A 22,604-nucleotide genomic window follows, 5' to 3' on the forward strand; every position below is an offset into this window, starting at 1 on the left:
TATTTTAAAAGGCTATTTTAAATAGAACCTGAAAAATGTGAAAGCATTTCTAATTTTCAGTTTCTTTAGGCAAAAACTCTCATTTTCATTGTTTAATTTGTCTCCTACCTTAAAAAGATTCTCCCTTCCCTCTACTCAAGAGTTTTCTAAGGCCAAAATTTTCTTTGAAAAGCCACTTAAAACCATTAGTAGGAGAAGAAAGGCAGCACAGAACTGGCTGCAGCCACATGTTTTCATTTCAGCTGAAGAGACTGGCAGTGCCAGATCCCCAGCACTGCCAGCCCAGCTCCACTTGGTGCAGCACTATCTTAAATCTGATGGCATGCCTGCCCATTTAGTTAGCATATTGATTAAAATAATATCAAATATCTTAAAAACATTAATGATACTTGTTTTCCTAAGTGACATTTAAAAAAAAGGAGAGAAAAATCCTCATTTTACAGACAGAGATTCTTGCTACTTTACTCTTTCTCACAACCTACATCTGAGAGAAACAATTTGTTTTTAATTATAGAAAGGCAAAAAGTTGTTAAGTTAGGTGCTGCTTGAGGTATTTGGAGCCATGAATGATGCAATTATTCAATCTGTATAATCTGTTCCAAGAAATCTTAACACTTTTTCTAATTTAATTATTGGAGTTATTACAACTTCTACTTAAATAAAACAAGGACTTGATAAAAACATATGCATTTTTTTACCCATGGAGGAGCTACATGTGACAGCAGCTGCCATTTTTTGAGGACATGTCCCATCTTGCCAGGTGTCTTTTTCACACAACAGTATATTTTCTTCATCACCACGACAACGCACTTCAGTCCAGAAAACAGGAATAAGGCCTAATCCAGAAAAGGGTATATGTTTTGCTGTACCTTTTTCTCTGTAAAAATAATCAGGATAGGGCGTCAGAGTGGGAGGAAGGGAAGTGGCAACATTTTCTCAAATATAAATCTTGGAGTAGAAAAGAAAGGGCTTTCTTCAGTAGTGTAAATTAATCACATTTTCATACAGTTTCACCATTGTCTTCTGCACAAAGAAAAGTAACAGATGTGACCCAGTTCTCACCATTTTGTTGTGGGATATTTTAGTACAGTGACTGTGTTGCTGCAGAGCCAGCTACATTCCTGCTCTCCCAGTTCTTAACTACGGAAATCAACACAGACTCCACAGTCCATAGGTGAATCTATAGTACCAGCCCACTGCAGTTCCAGTTCCAGGAGGGGTAATGCCACCAGGTCTTTCTTCCTTATTGTCCTTTACTCCATGAAGACATACCATGCTCAGCCCATAAATGCCTTGTATGGTGGCTGTGATGAGGGGGCAGTGCAACCCCCTCACACCCCATCAGATCAGGCCCCCACCCATTTTTCTCAATTCAGCCATTCCCATCCACCCAGAACATTTTATAAACAACTCTCTTCCCTTCTCACGCTGAATCTACAGCAACGCTTATGGAGCCATATTCTCTTCCTTGCAAAGCACAATGAAGTTAAAACAAAGCCCAGATATGGTGATATCAAAGAACAGATAGATGGAGCACCTGAAAAGCACCAATAATACCTCATGAGTTCACCTGGTGGTACAGAGATCCAAATTTCTGTGAAACATTCAAGACAGCTCAAAGTTTTAGCTACTGTTTGCCTGGGGCTTTTTGGCCTCGGCTCAGCTTTGAGCCATTTCTGTTGAAAAGACAAAACCATTCACCCATATTGCTGAACTACTTTTGCTAACAGCAGCCTCGTTCAGCTGAAATGTTCAGGGTATAGAAAGCAGATAGGACTCACATGAAAATGAGGGAAGGAGCCACTGCACGTAGACAGCTGAAGTCATAAGCAAAATCACAGCCTCCAGATGGCTGAACTTTTATCTCATCTAATCCTTATATTTCTATAAGTTGGCATGGTGTGTCCAGATTAGTATTGAACATTATAAACCAGCTTAGATTTAGTTCTGGCTAGCAGTCTTGGATTAATCATTAGGAATGTCACAGTGCAAGTCTGCTATAAAAGCCCCTTACTGCTTGTAGCGAGCAAAACCTGTGCTTTGGTATATGAGTGAAAGAAATGTTAGGAAGTCAATAAAGGCAGCCAAATTATGCTAAAGGGTGCTGTTGATTCACTCCATTCTGGCAGCAGTGGGAAGCAGTGGTCAGCAAGGACAGAGCAGGGATTTTCAGCCTGTCCACTATGGCTGTAGCTCTGAAGTGTTGCCATTTGCCAAAAATGTAGGATGAGTTCCAGGTGTCACTTGCCATACTACAATGGGTGATTACTGGGATAACGCCTTGCCCCTGAGAATTAGGAATTTTCCTGTGATGAGGAGCCCATGTAGAGTCTAATCCTGGCCACACTGACATTGTTATAGATTCAATAACCTCACTGGAGCTGTTAATTGACACTTAGATATGTGCAATCGGGATCGGACCATGCAATTCTGTCCCTGTGGGCATCTCCCAGATGTCCAGTAGAGCAGTTTGTTGAAGCTTGCTGCCCCGTTCACACATTTCACTTTGAAAGCAAAGCATTTGCCACAGTCTGCTCCTGTGCAGGTCCTAACTTTAGCTTTCTGAGGAAATACTGATTTCCTCTTTGAGGTGTAATGCGGCTGAAGCCAGCAAAGTATTCTGGGAAGAACAACTTTAGCCTTCAAACACTTTCAAACAGAAAAAGCAATCATCAAACACAAAAAGCCCTCAGGATTTACAACTTTACACTGAAACAGCATGAAAATGAGTAGATTGATTTTTACTCGAACTGAAACTTACCCAAGTGCAAGCTGTCGACATACAACTGTTGCATCATTATTGTCCCAATGGCTCCCACAGATTGTTCCCCAGATTCCATTGAAATAAACCTCCACTGTACCTTCAAACTCATTCTTGCCTCCCCGGAGTCTCACTGACCCTAGTTACCAAAAATTGAAAATAAAACAATTACACCTCCAAGATACTCTATTGCTCAGTTAATGCATCCCACACAAAAGACTCTGAACCTCATTTTCCCTGAGTTCTTGTTTCATGGATACTGAGCTGTTTCCAAGAAACATTCTGGCACACCTAACATTCTCATACAATGATACACAAATTAAGAGAACCCTTTTTGTACATGAGGAAAGCATTATTCTCCCCATACTGAAACTGCATCATATTTCTGATCCTTCTGATGCTGTAACTTAAAGACCTAACAAAGTATTTATACACACATAATTATTGAAATGTGATTTCCTCTACCCAAATGAGCAAAACATATATATGTATGTATATATATATATATATACATACATACAGTGTGTCTGTATGTGTATATATATTTGTATAAAATATGCTATACTTTTATCTTTCACAAAATTCCATGGATCTTAAGGGAATCAGAAAATAACCATATGGACTGCATAGCTTTTGCTCTGACCCATGTTACATTATGCATGTCATAGATGACAGCAGTTTATTTTAGCCAAAGAATGCATTTGTTCATACTTTTCTTAGACAGAAAAACACTGCATGTAGTTCTATTAATTCATGAGAGGTCTTTACCAAACTCTCAGACAAAGCAAGCTAAAAACCATAAGGAATTGTGTGAAAGAAGTGGGGAGGGGAAAAAGCGCTGCTTGAGAGCTACAGAGCACAGAAATCTAAGAAAATGAGCAGATTTTGAATTTTTGTATTACAGTAGTTTTACTTGAGATGTCTGATTCATGTACTGTTGAAGGTAGCCAAGTGCCCTTGGCAAAGGTGGGAAAAAGCTGGTCATAGGGATAACTACACAGAAACAGAAAAAATCATGACAGAGCTGTAATTCAACAAGAAACATATCTGTTAAATTATCAAACACAGCCCAGCTATATGAATTTGTATTGCCTGAAATCCCAGTTAATCCACCTGCTTCTGCTCTGTGATCTACTTAGAAGCTACACCATCATCCAGTTTGCAGGAGTTTAGCAATGGGATGAAGATAGTCAGTGTTTGTGCCTGCATTTCACTGTGTCCGTGTTTATCTTTGTGTAAATAATAATAATAATAATAGGTAGATCCACTTTTTCTTCTCAGCTTCTGTCCTGGATTTAGTTCTGTGTATTTTATAAAACCACAAAGCCAAACAACTGCCAAATAACTCAAGGGATTAATTAACCTCATGTTTGTCTTGGCGTGTTCCTTTTGCCTCCTATTTACCTTCTCAGCAGTAACTTACTGTGCAAGTAAATTACAAACAACATTTCTTTGACTTATGTTACAGAGTGAGCTATCATTCCTGAGAGAGGGTTATTACTGAGTCAAATATAACTACACTGTAGACATGTTGCACATCATTTATCTGTCTTTAAAATTTTTCTCTTTGTGTTTTTCTGTATGTGTCACAGACAGACAGAGTTTGGAATTCTGTTTATTTCTGCTCTTCACCAGACTTTTGTATAGACTATTATTTTCACTTGAAACATCAACTGCATTCATAGCAAAGTGATTCCTGACATACCACAAAGCGAGTTTGAAGATGTCATCTCCAAAAATAAGTTTATTTTAGTGCTGCATGACACCTACTGAAATCAATACAGTGCTTCCTGAGTACACATTACACAATGTTTCTATTCAAATATTTGAATAAGGGAGTACTTGAAGAATAACATTTTCTTCTAAAGTCTCAATGGCAGAATTTGGCTCACTCCTCTTTCTGTATTTACAGATTTCCCAGTGACAGTGGTGGAAGAACTTAGTCATATACACACAGCAAAACACACAAGAGGATTGCTAAAGGTAATTTTGTAATCAATTTTAAATATTCTTGATTTTCACCTGATAAGTTAATCTAGAAAGAAATAAAAAGACAGCCTATTTTTACATGTAGCTAATATTAAACCTGCCATTTAATAGAGGTAACCAAATATAATGTATGTGTACTTTGAAGTACGTATCTGCCTCTGTCATATGACCAAGTCATAATTATGTAGCAAACATATCAAAGGTACTAATGAGAAAATTATTTCTCTGTTGTTTACTCAAAATGTTGTGGTGTTCAGACACCTGGTAGTTATATTACCAGATCAAGAGATACATTAGTTACAATAGTGATACCTCATAAAACAGAACCTCAACATCAAGACTTTCATTACAGTAGCTTAGTTTTCTTTCCAATATATAAAACTCTTCCTTCATGATGAAACACAGCTCTGTGTTTCCTGTGTACATTGATCCTAGAGAATTGCAGGATAACACCATGATCTGCCATCATGTGTGTTTATGCTGTATTACCAACTATCTCTTTATGTGTTAATATTTTAATTGCAAGCTAGTCAGTGTTTGCATTGTAAATTGCCAGGAAAGACTTTTTCACTTCATAGGAAGCAAAAAACCTAATATTTAGCTTGTTTGAAAGGATACAGGTGAATCTTATTTTGACTGGTTAAGTGTACTGCTGCTCCAATATAACACCTCAAGCACCAAACGCGTGTCTCAGGGGATGCCCCTGGAGCACAACAACTCTGCAGGGGAGCATCTGCATTCCCTCTTACCAAACATGTCTGGTTTAAGTGTATGCACTGGAAGCTCTAGGTTTCTGGACTAGAGGTATAGTAGCACCTCAGATTTTTAAGCTATAATTTTTCAGCTCTTTTAGTTGCTGAAGAAAACTAAACCTATTGGGAGTAGAGCTAATGCAGTAGTACCTACTCTTTCTGCTCTCCACCAGTTCAGTATGGTGTCAGACCTCTGCTTGTCAAACCTACCCTGCCTCAACACAAAGCTCAACAACAGGGAACAGCAGGACCAGGATCCTGCCCATGGATCTGCCCTCCTCAGCAGTGTTAGGAAGAGGGAGGATGAGGAGAGGTGGCATGACCCCACAGTAGTTAGAAACAAGAGCACAGGACACAAAGCAGACCTATGAGACAGCTCCAGACATATACTGCGGTCTTAGGACAGACTTAATTCAGCCGTTATTAAAAAATACAATCTGCTGTCTTGACAGAAACTCCTTCAATTATAAAAATGAGTATAAATACTCAGAAAGTATCTATGCATTTACTGTAGTTTTGTTTCAGCTGAGGTTACTGATGGTCAATTCCTGTTGTTTACCTACAGTCTGGTAATTTTACTTGCCCTGGTATCTGCCCAAGTCAGAGTCTTTCCTATCTGCTATCACTGTTGAAAGGAGATTAAGTTATACTTGCAAATGCAAGGAAGTAAGGGTATCCAGTGGGTGCTGCTGAGACTTGCTCTAGAACACCTGCCACACAGGCTGAAGATGAGACACTCAGGAAAACAGGGAGAGGAAAACCACCCAGACAACTTTTAATTAACTCGGAAAAGCAGAAGAGCTTCAAAGGAATTTCACTGTTGTGCTTGGCCTCTTTTCTTATACATTCTCTTGTGTGGAGTTGCTCGGAAACTTCAAACCCTGTTTTATATTTTATGTTTCACTGAGAATGAGCATTGTTACTGTGTAGCCAAATTGCAAATAGGAGAGGAATCATTTCCACTTCTGCTGTACGTGTTAGTGCTGCAGCCGTAGTGCTTATGATGTTGGCTAAAGGTGTGCCGTAGTTTCTTGGTAAACAACTGTCCAAAGGTTTGCAATTTCACTGTAAATGTAGGATGAGAAAATAGGAATCAGAAGTAAAAATTGCCTGTGCCTTTCACCCTGGTGCATTGTGCTCTGAAATGGCAGATTTAAAGCAAAGCAAAAAAAAGTAATTTCAATTTTGGAAATCTGTAAAAACAACATATTTTTATTTGTGCCCTAATGTTCAAGGTGTTCCCATGTGGAATAGTGCTACAGAAAGGCCCTGCACTGACAATTCATCTCTGCTGTCTTGGAGTCAATTAGGTTAGTCCAAACTGACATCAAGTGTGAGGGTTTCCCATGGATACATGCTCTAAATCCCATGGGATCACGCTGGTACTTGTAGTATTTAGAATACATGGGGATGATCCATAATACATATAAAAGAGTCTATCCCAGTTTCACAATAAAACTAATTCACTGGTTTGTATGAGGTACTTGTAAAAAGCTGCACGCAGCACAGGTAAAACTTCCCTTCCAGGATCAGGCCTGACTAAAATCAAATAAATTAATCCTGTTAACTTTAGCAAAAGTATGCATGGTGCTCACTGTGATCAATGAATGCTGTTGTCTATCACTTTCCTGAGCACTGCTCTTAGTCTAAAATTACAATTATTTTCTCCAAGTATTTTAACCTTGAAAAAGGGGGCCTCCAGCAGAACTACTTTTTAGAATTGTCTTGAGGATCAGTAGCAGTATTGCATACTCAAGGATTCTTATATTAGAACTTTCATAAATATTGTATACACTGAGTGTGTAATGTGCTGCGTTGGCTCCTCTGCAGCACTGAGATCCATCATGTCAGCAACCAATGGTTTCAGGCTCTGAGAATCTAAACTGAAACTGAGCAATGGAACTGGCTCTGAAGGACTGCAGTTGTCTTATGTGGGCAGAGCTGGAGAAAATGAGGGGTCTCACCCTGTGCAGCTCTGGTAAGAATGGTTCCAGAGGAGCTGCTTCTTAGAAGGAAAATATGGACATTCATGTTTCAGTTCTAGTCATAAGCTATTAAAAAAAAAAAAAAGAAGTCCCAAAAGTCATTCCGTCAACTGCTTGGACTATAGTATAACAGGTAGGGATAATAATCTAGTCTTTAGATTATGAGCCTGAGGCTTGATTCTTCTCTCACGAAAGTTTAGTGAACCTTTATTTGATTGACATTAGTGGAATCACGTTTTGATAAAAGCAATTTTAATGAAAAGATTCTAAAGTCAGGCCTTCCTGGAGATATGGATATGGAGATACTTTATTTCCAGTTCTGCCACTGACCTCTGACAAAGGCACTTGCCCTGTTTTGTACTGGTCCCTCTTCATAACAGAAAAGCAAATAACTAACCCACCTGATTCAAAGTGCTTTAAATTAGATGTGGAACAACATAGCATGAACAACATGTGGCTATGTGCCACACAAACATTGTGTGGCAGCAGCTGCTGCCGGGTACTGAGCTAGGCCTCATTCTTGGAACCTGAGTACACCACAGGTAAGTTGTTATTAGCAGCAACTAAAATACTAAATTCTGGTGGACTGTGTAGAGAGTATGTTCATATTCATTTATTGTCCTCCCTGGCATCCTTGGCTAATCATGATAATTTATATATATTTGTATTTTTTAACTTGCTTTCAAGGCATGAATAAGTAATGTTACCCAGATATTTTTAGAAGGAAGGAAATGAAACATCAAAACCTATTATTTTAAACAGTAAAACTGATTTTAGTCTAGTACTGTACAGTATAATTGCAAAGGCACTTAAAAATATTGCACTGTTTAAATATAAAACGATTTAATATATGCATGTGCACAAAGTTTAGCCAATTAACTTCGCAGATAAGTCGTAATATTTAAGCTAGAAAAACCCAGAGATTTACAGGTAAGCCTTTGAATATGGTATTGTATTTAGTTATGGCAGGTGCCTAACATTGGCTATGGGCTTCCTTAGCCCAGGTACTAAAGCAAGAGGTGCAGTGAGTTTCTCTCTGAGCAGTCTGTCCCTCTCTAGCTAGAACCACATCATGACATTGCCTCACTGGCATCTTTTTGCCTCTTGTAAGAAAGGAACATACTTCAGGGGGAATGTTACCGTAATCTTTTATTTACTGGAAAAATGGTTTGATTTGTGTCCATGTTCCACCTTCAGCCATCTCACAAATTCTCTGATTCTTTCATCTTGCCCCCATGGAGGCTCTTAGACAAACGCTGGCCTTGGTGATGCCACTGGAGTTTACCACCAAGTCCAAGAGGAACAGATGATCTGTCCATTACAAAGTATTGGCTATTGTTCAGTAGCTGTTCTTCCCTCTTAAGCAGGGGCCAGCCTGGATTTCCTTTTTCTGGAGGAACAAAGCAGCATTCTGAAAAGACTGGAGAAACACGGCTAAACCCAAATGATGTAGTATTTTTAGTGGTTTTTTTGCTTAAATCCCCTTCATGCTGAACTTACAGGGGATTCTGAAACTTACTTTACTAAGTGCAAGATTGGGTTCTTAGCAATAAACTGCTGTGTTCTTCACTATCATATTAGACTAAGTCCTCATAAAGTATTTTGGGAACCAGACTGAAGAATTCTAAAAAAAAAACTATTAATATGCTGGGCTAAATTAGAGAAGCAACTGTGGTACCCTCTCTGAAAGTGAGATCAGTTAAAGGGCATGAAGTCTTCTGGGTTTTTTTTATGTGTGAAAAAAGGTATCTGTTTTCTCCTTCATGCCAACAGCTGCCTGGTATTCCCAGGGAAACATCTGTACTGCATAACATGACTCTGTCATCTTGAAGGAGTGCATTTGACTTGGAACACAGCTTTGGAAGCTGCATTTTTTGATGTGTAAATGATCAATAGGGACCGTGGTGCCTCCATGTCATCTTCAATGGGGTATTTTGTACTAATGTGTATAATTGTTCAAACTAGCTTTTTTTTCACACACCTTCTATGGGTACTGTTGAAAGACAAGGATAAGAATCCTTTTCAGTCATCTGAAAGTCAATTAATTTTTAAAAACCCTCACAACCCAGTCAGCTTTCACAACAAACAAAAAGGTAATATTAATGATCAACCTCCTTGCTGATTTTGTGCGATTAGAAAAGCTGTAAAAGGAAGGACAATGAAGCAGAGAATTTTCATTTTAATTTCAACAATTACGCTTGGTCATGTTTAGTATAGCTATAGATAGGACACAATTCTTATTTAGGTAGAAGATAATACCAGAGCAATGTGGGAGAAAATGTGAAGTCATTCAAAACCAGACTGTGCATCAATTTATTTAATGCCAGCACTGATGAAATGTAAAGCTGATCAAGAGCTGGATGCTAAAATTGCTGTTCAGTCCTTACACACTGAAAACTTCCACTGAAGTCAGTGGGAGTTCAGCTGGGAGTGTGTGAGGGGAGCACAAGCCTCTTGGCTCAGCTCATGGATGTTGTTGAGCACCAACACTAACTTGGGAACCCCATTATCCTAAGATGGGGGCACAGAAAGTCATACTGTGTAAATAGTTCATCTTTGGAGCCGGCATCCTTCTGTTTCTCTTTCTGCCACTTCACTTCTGTAGACCAAATGCTTTCCCAGTAAGTGAACCCAGTTACAAAAAAGGAATGCCAGCCAGCCTTGGCAAACTGAGCCTGCTGAACGCTTATGGCACCGCTTTGAAACACTATTCACCTACCCAGTATTAGAATAGCGGCGGAATAAACCCAGGCGGGACCTTCGTATTTGCACTGCATCCTCTGATGCACAAGTTTAACTCTCCTCTGCGAACAGTTTTGGCCGTCGCTTTGGTAGACGGTGTCCATCCCCTCGTTCCCCGTTCCCTCCAGGGACACGGAACCGGGTACGGTATGGGAGAACGCCGCCGCCCGGCCACGGCTTTCTCAGTGTCTGTCTCCCCCCGCGTCCCGCAGCCCCTCGCACTCTCCCGCTCCGCTCCGCCGCCACCCCCTGCCTGGAGCTCGCCCTTTCCCCGCTTACCTCGCTCGCAGTCAGCGCGGCCGCGCTCCGCCGCGCTCCGACCGGCGCCGGGGGCGCAGCCGGGTCGCCCCTCGCCGCCGCCGGGCAGGGCGCAGGAGCTGCGGCGGCCCCGCGGCGCCCGGCCCGCCGCCCCCCGCCGCGGCAGAGCGGGCGGTGCCGGTGCCCAGGGGCGCTGGGCCGCAGGGAAGCCCCCGGCGGGGCAGCCGGCGGGGGGCTGTGGGGCGCGGGCGGCCGGGAGGCTGGCGGAGACCTGCCCCGGCCCGCGGACTCCGGGGATCGCCCCTATCACCAGCGCCACCACGAAGCCGGCGAATGTCATGGTGCCAGTCCCGCCGGCTTGGGTCCATCTCCTCCTCTCATCGCGCCCGGGATGCGAGGAGGGAAGGCGGGGCCGCGGCGTCCCGCTAATCCCCCTCGCCGCACACCCCTGCCGCCCGCCCCCGGCTGCCCGGCCCGCGGGGGCAGGGCGAGCGGGGCGCGGAGAGGCGCAGCCCCGGCGCTGCGGGCTCCCTACCTGCCGCAGCCTGCCCAGCGCGGCCCGCGGGGAGCGGAGCGGAGCGCCCGCCCGGCCACGGGCACGGCCCCTCGGGCAGCCCCGGCGGGGTTTACAGGGGTTTACAGAGGGATGCATCCCCCGGCCCCGGGGCTCCGTCCCGCACCCCGCCAGCCTCGGGGCTACCACCCCTGTACCGTCCCTCGCCCTCGCCGGCTTCCCTCCGAGTTCTGCTCTGCCCGCGGTCTTACCGCAGGCTCACCACACCCCTCGCTTTGGGGCTTCCCCAGCAGCCACCTTCTCTGCCCTGTCCCGTGCCTGTCTCTCCCCGAACCTCCGATAGCCTCACAAAGAACAGAAGGAGCCGGGACAGAGCCTGGCCTGGGGCCCGCAGCTTCGGGGCGAGAGGCCCTCAGGGCCGTCGAGGGCGGCACAGGGGAATGGAGAGATCCCCAGACGGGTTAGCGGGGAACAAAGGGGCTGCAAACAAATACCGTGAAATGTCTTGGAGGGTTTAGCATTATCCCAGTCCCATGTGCTCTGAATAGTAATCTGCTTATTTCTGAGCACTGCAGAGGTCTGCATGACCTGATCATCTCTGATTTCATCTCTTGTCCCGTCGAGATGGCTGTCAGTCAGACGACTTCTTTGTCTCATATTGTTCAGTTGTTAGCTTGGGTTAGTTACTATGTTTTACTTTACTGCTGGCTTTAATCTGTGCCGTTCATTCCTGAGGTCCAATTCTGCCTCGTGGAGCACGTATGCTTTATTTGGCAATTTGTAATGTGAATCTGTTGATTCACCTCTCCATAAGATCCCTTTTCCTCTCTAATTTTTTTGTCTGGAAAGTGTTAATCTGGTTCTTGAGTGAGCACATGAGTATTTCCACTATCTTTTGTTGAGACAAAAGTCTAAAAGAAATCACCCTCTTTCCATGCAGAACGCCACATATATCCAGTGAACTGTGCCCTTCCTTTAGCAACCTCCAAACTGTTCAAAAGGTGCAAAATGCATCTTTGTCAGTTTAAACTTTTGTTTATAAGAACAAAAGAGCTTCAATGCTAAGGAAAGCAGGTAATGTGGTGTTTGGGATTGCCTGTGTTCATCTTAGTTCTGCTTATCTGTGGTTAATTCTTTATTGCAGCATTACAGTTTGCATTTTAATCACTCACAAAGTTAAAGCACACTCTGCTGGGGTTTCTACAGCAACATGAAAACCATGCTATCACAGTGTCTGTTGCACTTCTATGTGGACAGAAACACACAGATTGTTCTTTCTTACTGAGACTTCTTCTGGGGATATGGATATGCATTATTTAAAAAAACATCAGGACTGGCAAGAATTTAATTTGTTGTCAAAGTGTTTGACTATATTTGACTATATACAAGATACTAGCCTGAAAGCAACTCATTATGGCCATTTTTAAATTGTCTGAAATTCTGTTTCTGTCATGACAAGTTGCTTGCTTTTATCCTTTGGGAAGGACCAGTTAAAAGCATGCTCAGCCTAGCTAGTTAAGGTTTCCTTCTTTGCCTAGTAAACACTTTTTGGCATCAAATAACAGTATTTCGTTTTCCCTGACCTAAGCTCTTTTTCCAACCCTGTGTAGCCTGAAAGAAAAAAGGTTCTCCTGATCAGCACATGGGGAAGAGAACAAATGAGTATGATGAGTCTTGCAAAGTGCTTCAGGCAAAGCTCTGAGCCTGGCACTTGATTCGTGTATTCAGATTGCATTCGCCTCCCCAAGGTGTGTGGCATGTGCAATGAACCTGCTTTACCGATTTGGGTAGAGGTATTTGTGCTAGAGCTTGCAAAATGGTACTCAGCAGGAGGTGGGGGAAAAGAGGGCAGGCTACTCAGGGAAAAAGGTTTGGAAGTAACTACAATTCCAAAAAAGCATCAAGAAGAAAAAAAGCAGTGTCATAGTGATTCACTCCCTAGACAGGGTTCATGTTTAATGGAAAGATCCCCATGTACAGACTGACTCTTGAAGATTTTAATTGTTATCGTGATTGTTCTTTTTGATGTGGCCTTATAAGGAGAAGGAGCCTTAATTTGTTTTAGAAACTACAAATGAGCTTTCCCTATGATATGAGGTCTGTTAATGCAACAGGAAATAAAGCTTTTTTAACAGTTTACAAATTAGGGACTCAGTCTGGTGTCCATTCAAGACATTGATAGTAAACTCACTGTAAAGAGGAGGGGCACTCTCCTAAGGAATCCTGGAGCTGATGGAGGGGTTTTTTGCAGGATGTATGCTTTGCACTTTGCTCGCAGCTTCTGTCTTGGCTTGAGCATTTCTGAGTGTCTCCCCCATAAGGTTTCTCTGGTGTGTGAACAGTGTGAGCATGTGCACACCTTGTCCTGCGGCTCTGGCACTTACAGGTGCCATGCAGAGAATCACTCTGATCTGCTTGACTGCTTTTATCACACTGCTAGGAAGCTCATTATCTCTGTGACTTCTGCCTCTGTCACATGTAGTCACAATCACTCCACAGTTATTGGAAAGAGCAAAGACAAAGCAAGAGTTACATTTATAGACTGTGGTTTTGAGAACTTTGATTCTTTTGGACTTAAAATGGACTCTCACACTTAAAATAATGGTCAAAAATTGCATTATGCTTTAAGGGTGGACTTTACCTTCACATATTTGGAAACAAGAAACAGAGGATTATTACTCTGATATAGCTTTAGAAAGATGTCAGATATTAAATGCTCTTAGTGCATTTAGCACCTTAAAAAGTGTTCTCTCTGCTGTACAAAACTGTTTAAAACTCATTCACAAATTCAACTGCTTTTGAAAAAGGAAATGCAAATAAATAAGGAACTGCAAATGAAAAGGAAAGCAAAAATATGTTTTCTTAGTTAGGAAAATAGGCAAGTAGTTCTTTGGAAACCTTAAAATCAATCTGGGTGTTACATATAACTTGGGTTCTGAAATTACAGCATCCAGCTTTTCAGGAAAAAAAGGCAAAAAATGCTGAAAAATCACAAATCTTTGGAAACTGCAAGTTAAATTCCTGCTGCAGCACTGGGGGATTTAAAGTCAGCAATCTGTGTTTAACAAGGCCTGTATTTTTATAGCAAAGCAAAGGCTTGTTATGGTCTTGTGGGACTGGTAGGGAAAAGAATCCATTAAGATGACATTACAGTGGGTGAACTGGCTCCAGGTGAAGCCTGTTCCCCATTTTGTGAAATGGCTCCAACACTTAGTCTCGGTATTTAGCTTGTTTTGACAGCAGTCCCGAAGACCAACACTCCTGACCAAAGCTGGGGAATCTGTGCTGTGCACTGGCAACTCCATGACAGCAGCTGGAAATCATCTGATGGAAATGGGTTTTAGTTTCTGTACAATTCCACAGGGTTAGCTGTTTTTTTCTCTATTGATTTTTGATAGTCCCAACACCAAACTGTTAATAAAACAAATTATAATAAATAATTCATAGTTGTGAATGGATCTGACCACTTCAACACCGCCTGCTCCCTTCATATTTCCATGCATAGCTTCCTTAGGTTACCCAAGAAATGGAAATAATGGAAATAGTCACATAATACAGAGCAGAGTGGGTTATTCATAATAAGCAAGGCTTTAAAGGAAACTTACTGGAGAACTTCCTTCATCCTAATAGCTTTCTAAAAGCACTTGATAGTTCTTCCCTGTGGCTGGCTCTGATTTTACATCATGTGAGGATACAGGTTATTAGAAGACTAATTTTCAATGAGTGGTTCATGTGAATAGGTGAAAATATCTGATGTGTGGGTTAACCATGCAAAAATAGTAGTCCTGCATTTCAAAACATTTAATACCCAGCATTTAAAATTCCGCTGGAGAATCAGTCTAATTCTGCTGCCATTTGAATCAATAGGAAAATTCACTGATTAGCCTCTTCCTGTGTTCAGTAAAGCTGCTTACCTTTATTTTTGAGTCACTCATGCAGTGTGCTGTCAGCAGAGATTTTAGAAAAGCTGAGCACTTCCAGCTGTTGACAGAATTCAGTTAAAATACTGGTGACAAGTAAAGGCCTGACTCAGTCCTGCCTCACTGCCACTGAGAGCCCTATCCAAGGTATTCTCTCCTGCCCACTTCAGCGCCAAGCAGCAGCACAGGTGGGACAGCTCAGACCAAGGGCTGACTTCAGGCAATGAGCTATGGGAAAAATTCCCCAGGGAAAGAAGTACAAAGCAGAGAAAATGTAGTCAAACAGCCAGGCACAATAATGAAATTATTTCCTTACTATCTAACTAATAATTTTGTACTTTTATATAATTAACTAGGCTGGGGCAAATAGATCAAGTGCTGGAATAAATGGAAAAACTTGTACACATGACCTAGTGGGCACTGGGTGAGATCAAACACCAGGCTGAAGTCAGGAATAGGAGAGGAAGCAAGGCTTCACACAAAGGAGACTTCCATGTGCAAAATGAGCCATGGAATGGGTGCTGAAATGAGTCAACATTTTTCGGATGTAAGTCAGCGCTCTTATAAAATAATTTTATTCATTAGTGTCATTCTTTTTAACTACATGGGCAGCACAAATTTGAAATGCTGCCAAGTCTGACTCAACATTAATTTGGGTTTGTGCTTATGTGGAAGAGAATAGGCCTTTTGTCTGTAATTCCATATAAGCTCCATAGGGTGACCCTGCATTGCACAGGATGTAGCTGAACAGCCGGTAATTGATGAGGTTTCCATTAACACATAACACAGTGTGCACAGTAATGAGATCACAGGAAAAGCTTTTTTAAAGTGTTAAGTACTTTCTTGTGCAAGGAGCCGAGTTTGTATTATAACAGAATAAGGAACCTGTTTTCCTGGAACAAGGCAATAAGAAAGCTGATTTCCTGGAGAAGTTCAGTACATAGGTGTATATGTGCTCAACACTGGGTTCCACAGACACAATGAAGTAACTGCAGTTAAAATGGAAAGGTTTAAAACTGGGGACCACTTTCTGTTGCATGTGTAAAGCAGGCAACAGGAGTACAGGGAGTAACACTTTGGAGCACTGGAGGCAGGATGTGTCCATGGAATGTGCAACTGGCCCAGCATATGGGCCTGTTCATGCACTCCCAGTGCTGTGGGGTTTGAGCCTGCTTTGATATTGCTTCCCTGAGCAACCTCCAAGCACTCCTCATGCTCCTCTCCCAGAAGGAGCGTTCAGCAGATCCCAAGTGTGCGGTGCCATGTGGCAGCGTGGGGAGTGAGACTGGAGTGTGAGAGCAGGAGAGCCCCAGCCTGCCTGGGGAAATACACTGGAGCTGCTGCTTTATCTCCAGATGCTCACAATGGGAAGTAAAGGCAGCATCCCATATGTTGCAGTCTGTTAACTGGGTGAAAGGGGAGGCTGTGTAGCCAGCCTGTAAATAAGTATATTTAAAGGGGCAAGAATATGCCAAGGAGGATATTTTGAAGAAATGGTATAGAAAATCACATTTGTTATCAAACAAGCTAAGTGGAATTTTGCTAAGAAATGGAACTTCAGTTCCAAACCTGACTACCCTGAGTCTATGTGGGATCTGGTAAGTGAGTCAGTCCTTTAAGGGACACAAAATGTGGAAAAAAAAGATAAATTCATCATAGAACATACATTTTGAACACTTTTTCATATAGAAGGTGGCTTTGCAAATGAGTCAACATTAGGTAAGCCTGCCATAGAGCAGGATTAAACCTTATTCATACAAAACATGCCCTGTCATTGAGGACAACTGGTTCACAGAGCTGAGATATATGATCTTCTACAATTTCCTCTGACATTCATGTGTAGAAGGCTCCCTGAGGTAAACAATGCTTTAGAAATGTACTTGTTTAAATAAGTTCTTCTCTCACAAACAATCCAGGTAGTTCCCTCCAATGATTTATGTCTGGAATGGTAGCATTTGTCTTCTCTTTGCTCTGAGATAAATTTCTCAAAACATTTCTTAATAATACCTGTTTCAGAATTCTGCATTTCATTGTTGTGAAGTGTAAGTGCAGTGAAGGCAGGCAGGGTTGGTTTGTGTTTTTGTCTTCCACCTCACCCAAGTCCCACCTTCCCATCAGAAGCAGTGGGAAGAGTAATTTCTGCTATTTGCTACACTACCTCCAACAGCAACACACACAGAGTCTGTAAAGACTTTTTTTTTCTGCGGAGTTTCAGAGGATGCAGGAGTTAATTTAGTGTTGAGCTTACATATATGCAATGATCCTTGGTCAACATTACCCCAATTTAATCCTATCTATTTTATAAAAATTGGTTTTCTGAGAAAGATGGAGGCTTCATTCTCTCTTTGTTCTCTTCTCTCATAATAGTTTTGGATAAGAATATTGTTATTATTTTTTCAAAGGAACACATATACTTACTGAAGGGAAAGCCAAAAAACCAGTTTATACTTACTTGACTCCGGGAGACTGGGATTTATTGGTTTGTATTGAAAGCATGAGGACTAATTTCAAATTGCCTTTTGTTTTACTTGAATTATTTGAGAAGTGTAACTGTTAAGGAGGGAATATATTGATGAGTGTTTATAATCCATGGTCTCTTGGCTGTATAGGTTAATAATTTCATTGAAAGCAGTGAATCTTCTCATGTTAGTGGGAAGATATTGTGCATTATGAATACATGCCTTAGTTTGCCCATATTGGTACCACTTAAAAAAATACAGATCCCAGTAGTTCCTAGCTTCCTTTCACAAATATATGCAGAGCTGCAGCAATCATTTCACACTGATTGTGATGTAGACACATATGCTTTAAAATAAATAAGGTGGAGATCCTGTGTACAGTTTTAGGGAGTTTCTGTGCCAGGTGGGATCAGGTGCCTTTGCACTGTTGAATCAAGTCTTCTGTAGTTAGAACAGCACTGGCATTGCACAGACCTGTGACAGACATTGGCACTTAGATTGCCTTCGCTCCCACAGGATGCAGGTGGGAAGGGTGCAAAGCGGGAAAGTTCCACTGCTGGAACTACTGGCAAAACAAAGAGTTTTCTTGTAATCATCATTGTTGGCTAAATCCTCCCTTATTTGTCTTCTGACTCTCTTATCTCCTCAGATCCCTCTTATCCTATTATTGTGAATTCCCATTGCTTTTTCCTTGATAATCTGATGGCTCTGTGGCATTACATGTTCCAGCTTACTGTTTTCATACTTAGCCATCTTGGCTGACATAATGATATGTCAACTAAAAGGAAAAATTAAAATTAAGCCCATTGGATTATGAAGAACACTATTTTTTCTATAGGTACAGCTATATAAAACATAGATAGTGATTTCTGTTTTCATATTGATCTGCTTAGCACTCCATTTATTTTTTGAATAAGTGCTGTATTACACTACACTCTACTTTTTTTACTTTAGACTTTTAAACATTTTTCTTTTACACAGAGACCTCCTCAAGGTAAGTCATTAAATTCTACCAGAACAGATGTCCAGTTGTCCAAAGTAGTACTGCTAACTTTATCAACTGTAAAATTTCAAACCTCTCCTTGCTTTATTATGATTATTACTCTGTTTTGGAACCAGCTCTCAGAATGTTGCCATTAGTTTCAGCAGAGCCTTCATTTAGGCCTTAGAAATCAAGTAAGTAACTTGTGCTGGGAGCTATAGGAGGTGGACTTGCAATTTGAATCACAGGATCATAGAGCACCATGTTGGAAAGCACCTCAAGGACCATCTGATCCAAACTTTCTTGGCAAAAGCACAACCCAGACAGGATAGTTCAGCACTCTTAAAAGTGTCCAGTGTTGGAAAATCCACCACTTCCCTGGGGAAATTATTTCAATGATGTGTAGTCCATGTGTCCACTTTTTTTTTTCCTCTATATGTGGGTTTTTTTTTCCCTGAATTTATCTCTGAATTTCCTAGGATCCAGGAAAAGTGAAAAACTCCTTTCTCTAAGATTTCACTACAAGCCATATTCGGGAGTAACAAGAAGATAAACAATAAATTCGGGGCTATATTTGAAAACATTTAAAATATTTTGTGCAAATAACATGCTGATGTTATACCTTCTGTTTAGATAGCTGTGGAGGTATCCAGGAGACACTAAATAATACTGAAAACTAAAGTACAGAGTATGACAGGTAATACATAAAGATGAGTTTTCTGGAATACACAGACATCAGACACAGGAGGTTTTCAGTGTACAAAGCTGCCATATCCTGTCACATTCTGTACAGTATCATTCAGTCTTCTTTACTGCCAGTCAGCACAAACAAGCCAGCTCTGAGACACAGCATGTGTACAAGTAAACATAAAAATGAATGGGCTTGTTTTGCAAGCATGATGGAACACAGATTATGGCTGTAAGATGAAACTGGTGATATAATTTTAATGTATTGTGTGAAAAACACAGGGAAAGCAGGAAAGTGATACATAATATTTTCTGATCTCGGTGCTTGTAGAGTTAAGTCTGTAAGTCAGTGAACACTGAGATGCATAGAAATATGGCTCTCTGTTATTCAAAGCATTGCCAATTCACACTTGGATGCTTTGGTTTGTAACAGTAAAGCCAAGAGATGTCATGTCAATAGATCTGTACTGCCCTGGAGTGGATCAAATTCAGCTCAGTGCTAGAACAAATAATAACACTGAATTGTATAATTACTAAAGATTTACTCCTGCCTCACTAAGGGGCAGTGTCTTAGTGAAAAGGAATCAATACAAGGCTAAATGCTACGCAACATAAAGCTGCATACCACCCTCTCTTCACATGCTGTATTTTAAGGCATATACACAGACATTTCTGTTGAAAAGCATTCTCTGAATGTGGTGAGAAGCCTGTTGCCCGGTCTCCAAATGAAGTGGGACTTGAGGGAAGAAATGTAAAAAGGCCGAGTCTTATATTTTGCAATACAAATTAACACACTGAATTTGTAGAGTAGAATAAACTAGACCAGACTGTTATGTGGTCCAAATGCCGGAGTACCTCAGGGCAGACCAAAAGTTAAAGGCTGTCGTTAGGGCCATTGTCCAAACACCTCTAAAACACTGATGGGTTGCCTGGGGCATTGATGCCCTCTCCAGGGAGCCTGCTCAGTGTTTGACCACCGTCTCCTAAAGAAGTGCTTCCTACTGTCAAGTCTGTATAGCTGTAAACAGGATATCTTGAATTAAGAATATGGACTATAAGTTTGGTCGTTTGTGACGTTTCTAGAACAAAACATTGATCAGAGGAATTTTTAAAAGCAGAAATTATTTTTTTTCCCAGCAGTTAAACAAATCCAGTGCAAGGTCGTAAAACCCTCTCTTGACCCATTCACATTTTTCAGCAAAACAAAGTTCTGTTCAAAAAGCTACTCTAAATCTGCTACAGTCCTGCTGGTTTTCTTCCAGCAATGTTGGATACTGCCTGTGAGGAAGCCAGAAAAATGTTTAGTTCAGACCATTAAATAAGTTTTTTTTCCATGTAGAGGAATTAGAAATATTTTATAATTTTTTTTAACTTTTGTAAGTCACTTATTCTTGCTGACAAAGTAGAATGAAATACGATGCCATTCAAAAGCAAAGGAGTTACAGAGTCTCTTTGAAAATTCCTGTCAATGGTCACATCCAGGTATGATCAGTTGGTGCAGGGGCAGCAGCTCCAACATCAAGGCTCTATGTCCATCACAAAGGACATGTCCCAGGCTGGATCAAGTGGCAGTGCAACTTGATCCAGATGAAGTGTGAAATCACAGCACATGCCGGGCAAATTATCCACAGCCAGTGGCAGGGTGTTTATGAAGGCTCTGTTTTGGCTGGATGCCTGTGGGCTTGCTAAGGACAGGCAGTACTCGCCTGATAGACACTGCTGCTACTCAGTTCCTTCCAACAGATTTTTAAACTCAGTTGGAGCTGCTACAGTGAGCTTGTGCAGATTCACGGGTGTGGTGTTTTTGCAATAGGCTCATTAAGTCAGATTTGCTTTCTGGTGGGGACACAGCCTAAGGCAGGGGTACAAAATCAAGCCCAGCTGCAGTCACTGGGTGTGTTGGGATACTGTCACTTGTTCAAAATAGGCTCCAGTATTGAGGTAACAATTTATAAAGACATTGCTAAAGAGGTAGATCTAGGTACTTCATTGAAAGAGTGGGGAAAGGGGGCATTAAATAAGATGGTGATGTTAGTCCATGCTAACATCTGTTTTTCTATTATAAAAGGTTCTTATATTTTATGTTTTTCTAATCATCCTTTTTGAGTTAAGAGACAAACTTTCTCATTTCATCTGTTTGATCCATTTAGAGTTTTAGTTTATTAATTTATTTAGCATCCAATAGGGCACAATGTAGTTTCAGTTTTGTGATGTGAAGAACAATTAAAATGAGAGAACAGTGCTAAATTAAGCCATTTGTGTCTAATTGTGTAACCTTTACAATCATTTCTGCTGACACAAAATAAGTAGCAGTTTTCTGCTAAATGGAGTAGTCTAGACTTGAATATATGTCAATGTAACACAATTCCCAAATGGGTGAGAATTTGTGTCATTATTTGTTATTGTTTTATAAACACTTTATAATGCTGTAAATGGTTAAACAAAGTGGCAGAGAATATCTGCACAACCACCTGACACTGGAAGTAGATACAAGTAGGCTGGAGTATTTGAATTCAAAATTATCGCAACAATAGAAATAACTAAAAAGACTGAATGCTTGTCATTAAAGAGAAGTGCAAGGTAATGTACTCAGGGATAATCAGCTAAATAAAAATAAGATGTGGAAAAACTATTGGCTTCATAAATATGCAGGGAAAATGGATTATGGATCAGAGTTGATGGCAATTCCACAAACTCTTTAGTCACCATTAGACCAGGGAGAATTCTGTCTGATGCACATGCACAGAGAAGCAGAAAGGCATGGAGCATTCTGCAAAAATACAACTTGTTTGTTTTGAAAGAGTGCATGTATACAGCAGAACTTCTTCATAGCCATTAATGTTTGTAAAGACCAGCTCATCTTAGCAACCAGTTCTAAAAATGGAGTGCAGGCTCCCACAAACCTCATCAGATCACATCCAGGAGGAAGTGATTTTGTTACTGTGCAGAGACTTCTACTGTATTCATTACAGCAACAATATCAGAGCAGTGTACAGTAGCACAAGACTTTCCCCATAACATTTCCATGGATAGGACAGTATAACTAGTAATGTATTCCCTAAGGAAATTTAAAAAAAAAAAAACAAAAAAACAACTTTTGGCATTATAGGGTTTTAACATTTCAAAAACTCCCTCATATTTCTAGGATATTTTATCACTGAGAAATGTGAGTTGCTGCAAATGTTTAGGGTTTTTTTGGTTTTTTTTTTTTTTTTTTTAATTAGTCTGGACTTCTTTAATTTCCTTCTCTTCATGCATATTTCTCAGTTTTCAGTGTGACCATGTGACATTCATATTGTGTCATGTACACAATATAAAAAAGGAGAATATTTACACATTCAATAAAAGGATAGTGACACATCTTGTGTCACTAAAGTGTGTCATTATCCAGCATTCAGAAACCAGGCAGAGGAGCAGCGTGCTGTGTGTAGCAGGGACCTGAGTGTCACTTCTCAGCTCTTGCTGCCCACATCGCTGGGGCTGGCAATTACGGGAACTGGTCCGTGTCAGGAGAGCAAACATCAGCATTAATTATAACTGTGGGATCATTTGTAG

At 41.0% G+C, this 22,604-nt stretch overlaps 2 protein-coding genes across 9 annotated transcripts in view; one reads left to right on the forward strand and one right to left on the reverse strand.

Moving 5' to 3' along the window:
• PRSS12 (serine protease 12) overlaps window positions 1-11,154 on the reverse strand; it is a 33,359-nt gene extending 22,205 nt beyond the window's left edge. Inside the window, exons 1-3 of the mRNA XM_064416350.1 lie at window positions 10,509-11,154; window positions 2,762-2,900; window positions 699-877 (exon numbers count right to left, since the gene is read on the reverse strand). Coding sequence (XP_064272420.1) covers window positions 699-877; window positions 2,762-2,900; window positions 10,509-11,139 — 949 coding nt within the window. The 5' untranslated portion in view covers window positions 11,140-11,154. The remainder of the gene's footprint in view (window positions 1-698; window positions 878-2,761; window positions 2,901-10,508) is intronic.
• Window positions 1-22,604, forward strand: part of METTL14 (methyltransferase 14, N6-adenosine-methyltransferase non-catalytic subunit) — an 81,109-nt gene that overhangs the window by 25,466 nt on the left and 33,039 nt on the right. For 6 of the 8 annotated variants that reach the window (XR_010360626.1, XR_010360627.1, XM_064416360.1 and 3 more), the window contains one exon: window positions 4,674-4,744. Coding sequence is in view for 3 of the 8 variants with exons in the window: in XM_064416360.1 (XP_064272430.1) it covers window positions 4,674-4,744 (71 nt within the window). In the remaining 5 variants the exon portion in view is untranslated. Of the gene's footprint in view, window positions 1-710; window positions 852-4,673; window positions 4,745-18,538; window positions 18,557-22,604 lie in introns of those variants that run through there. The other 2 variants (XM_064416358.1, XM_064416359.1) reach the window with 2 other exon arrangements.

Source organism: Passer domesticus, chromosome 4, assembly GCF_036417665.1.
Source record: "Passer domesticus isolate bPasDom1 chromosome 4, bPasDom1.hap1, whole genome shotgun sequence".
In the NCBI taxonomy this organism is placed as follows: domain Eukaryota; kingdom Metazoa; phylum Chordata; class Aves; order Passeriformes; family Passeridae; genus Passer; species Passer domesticus.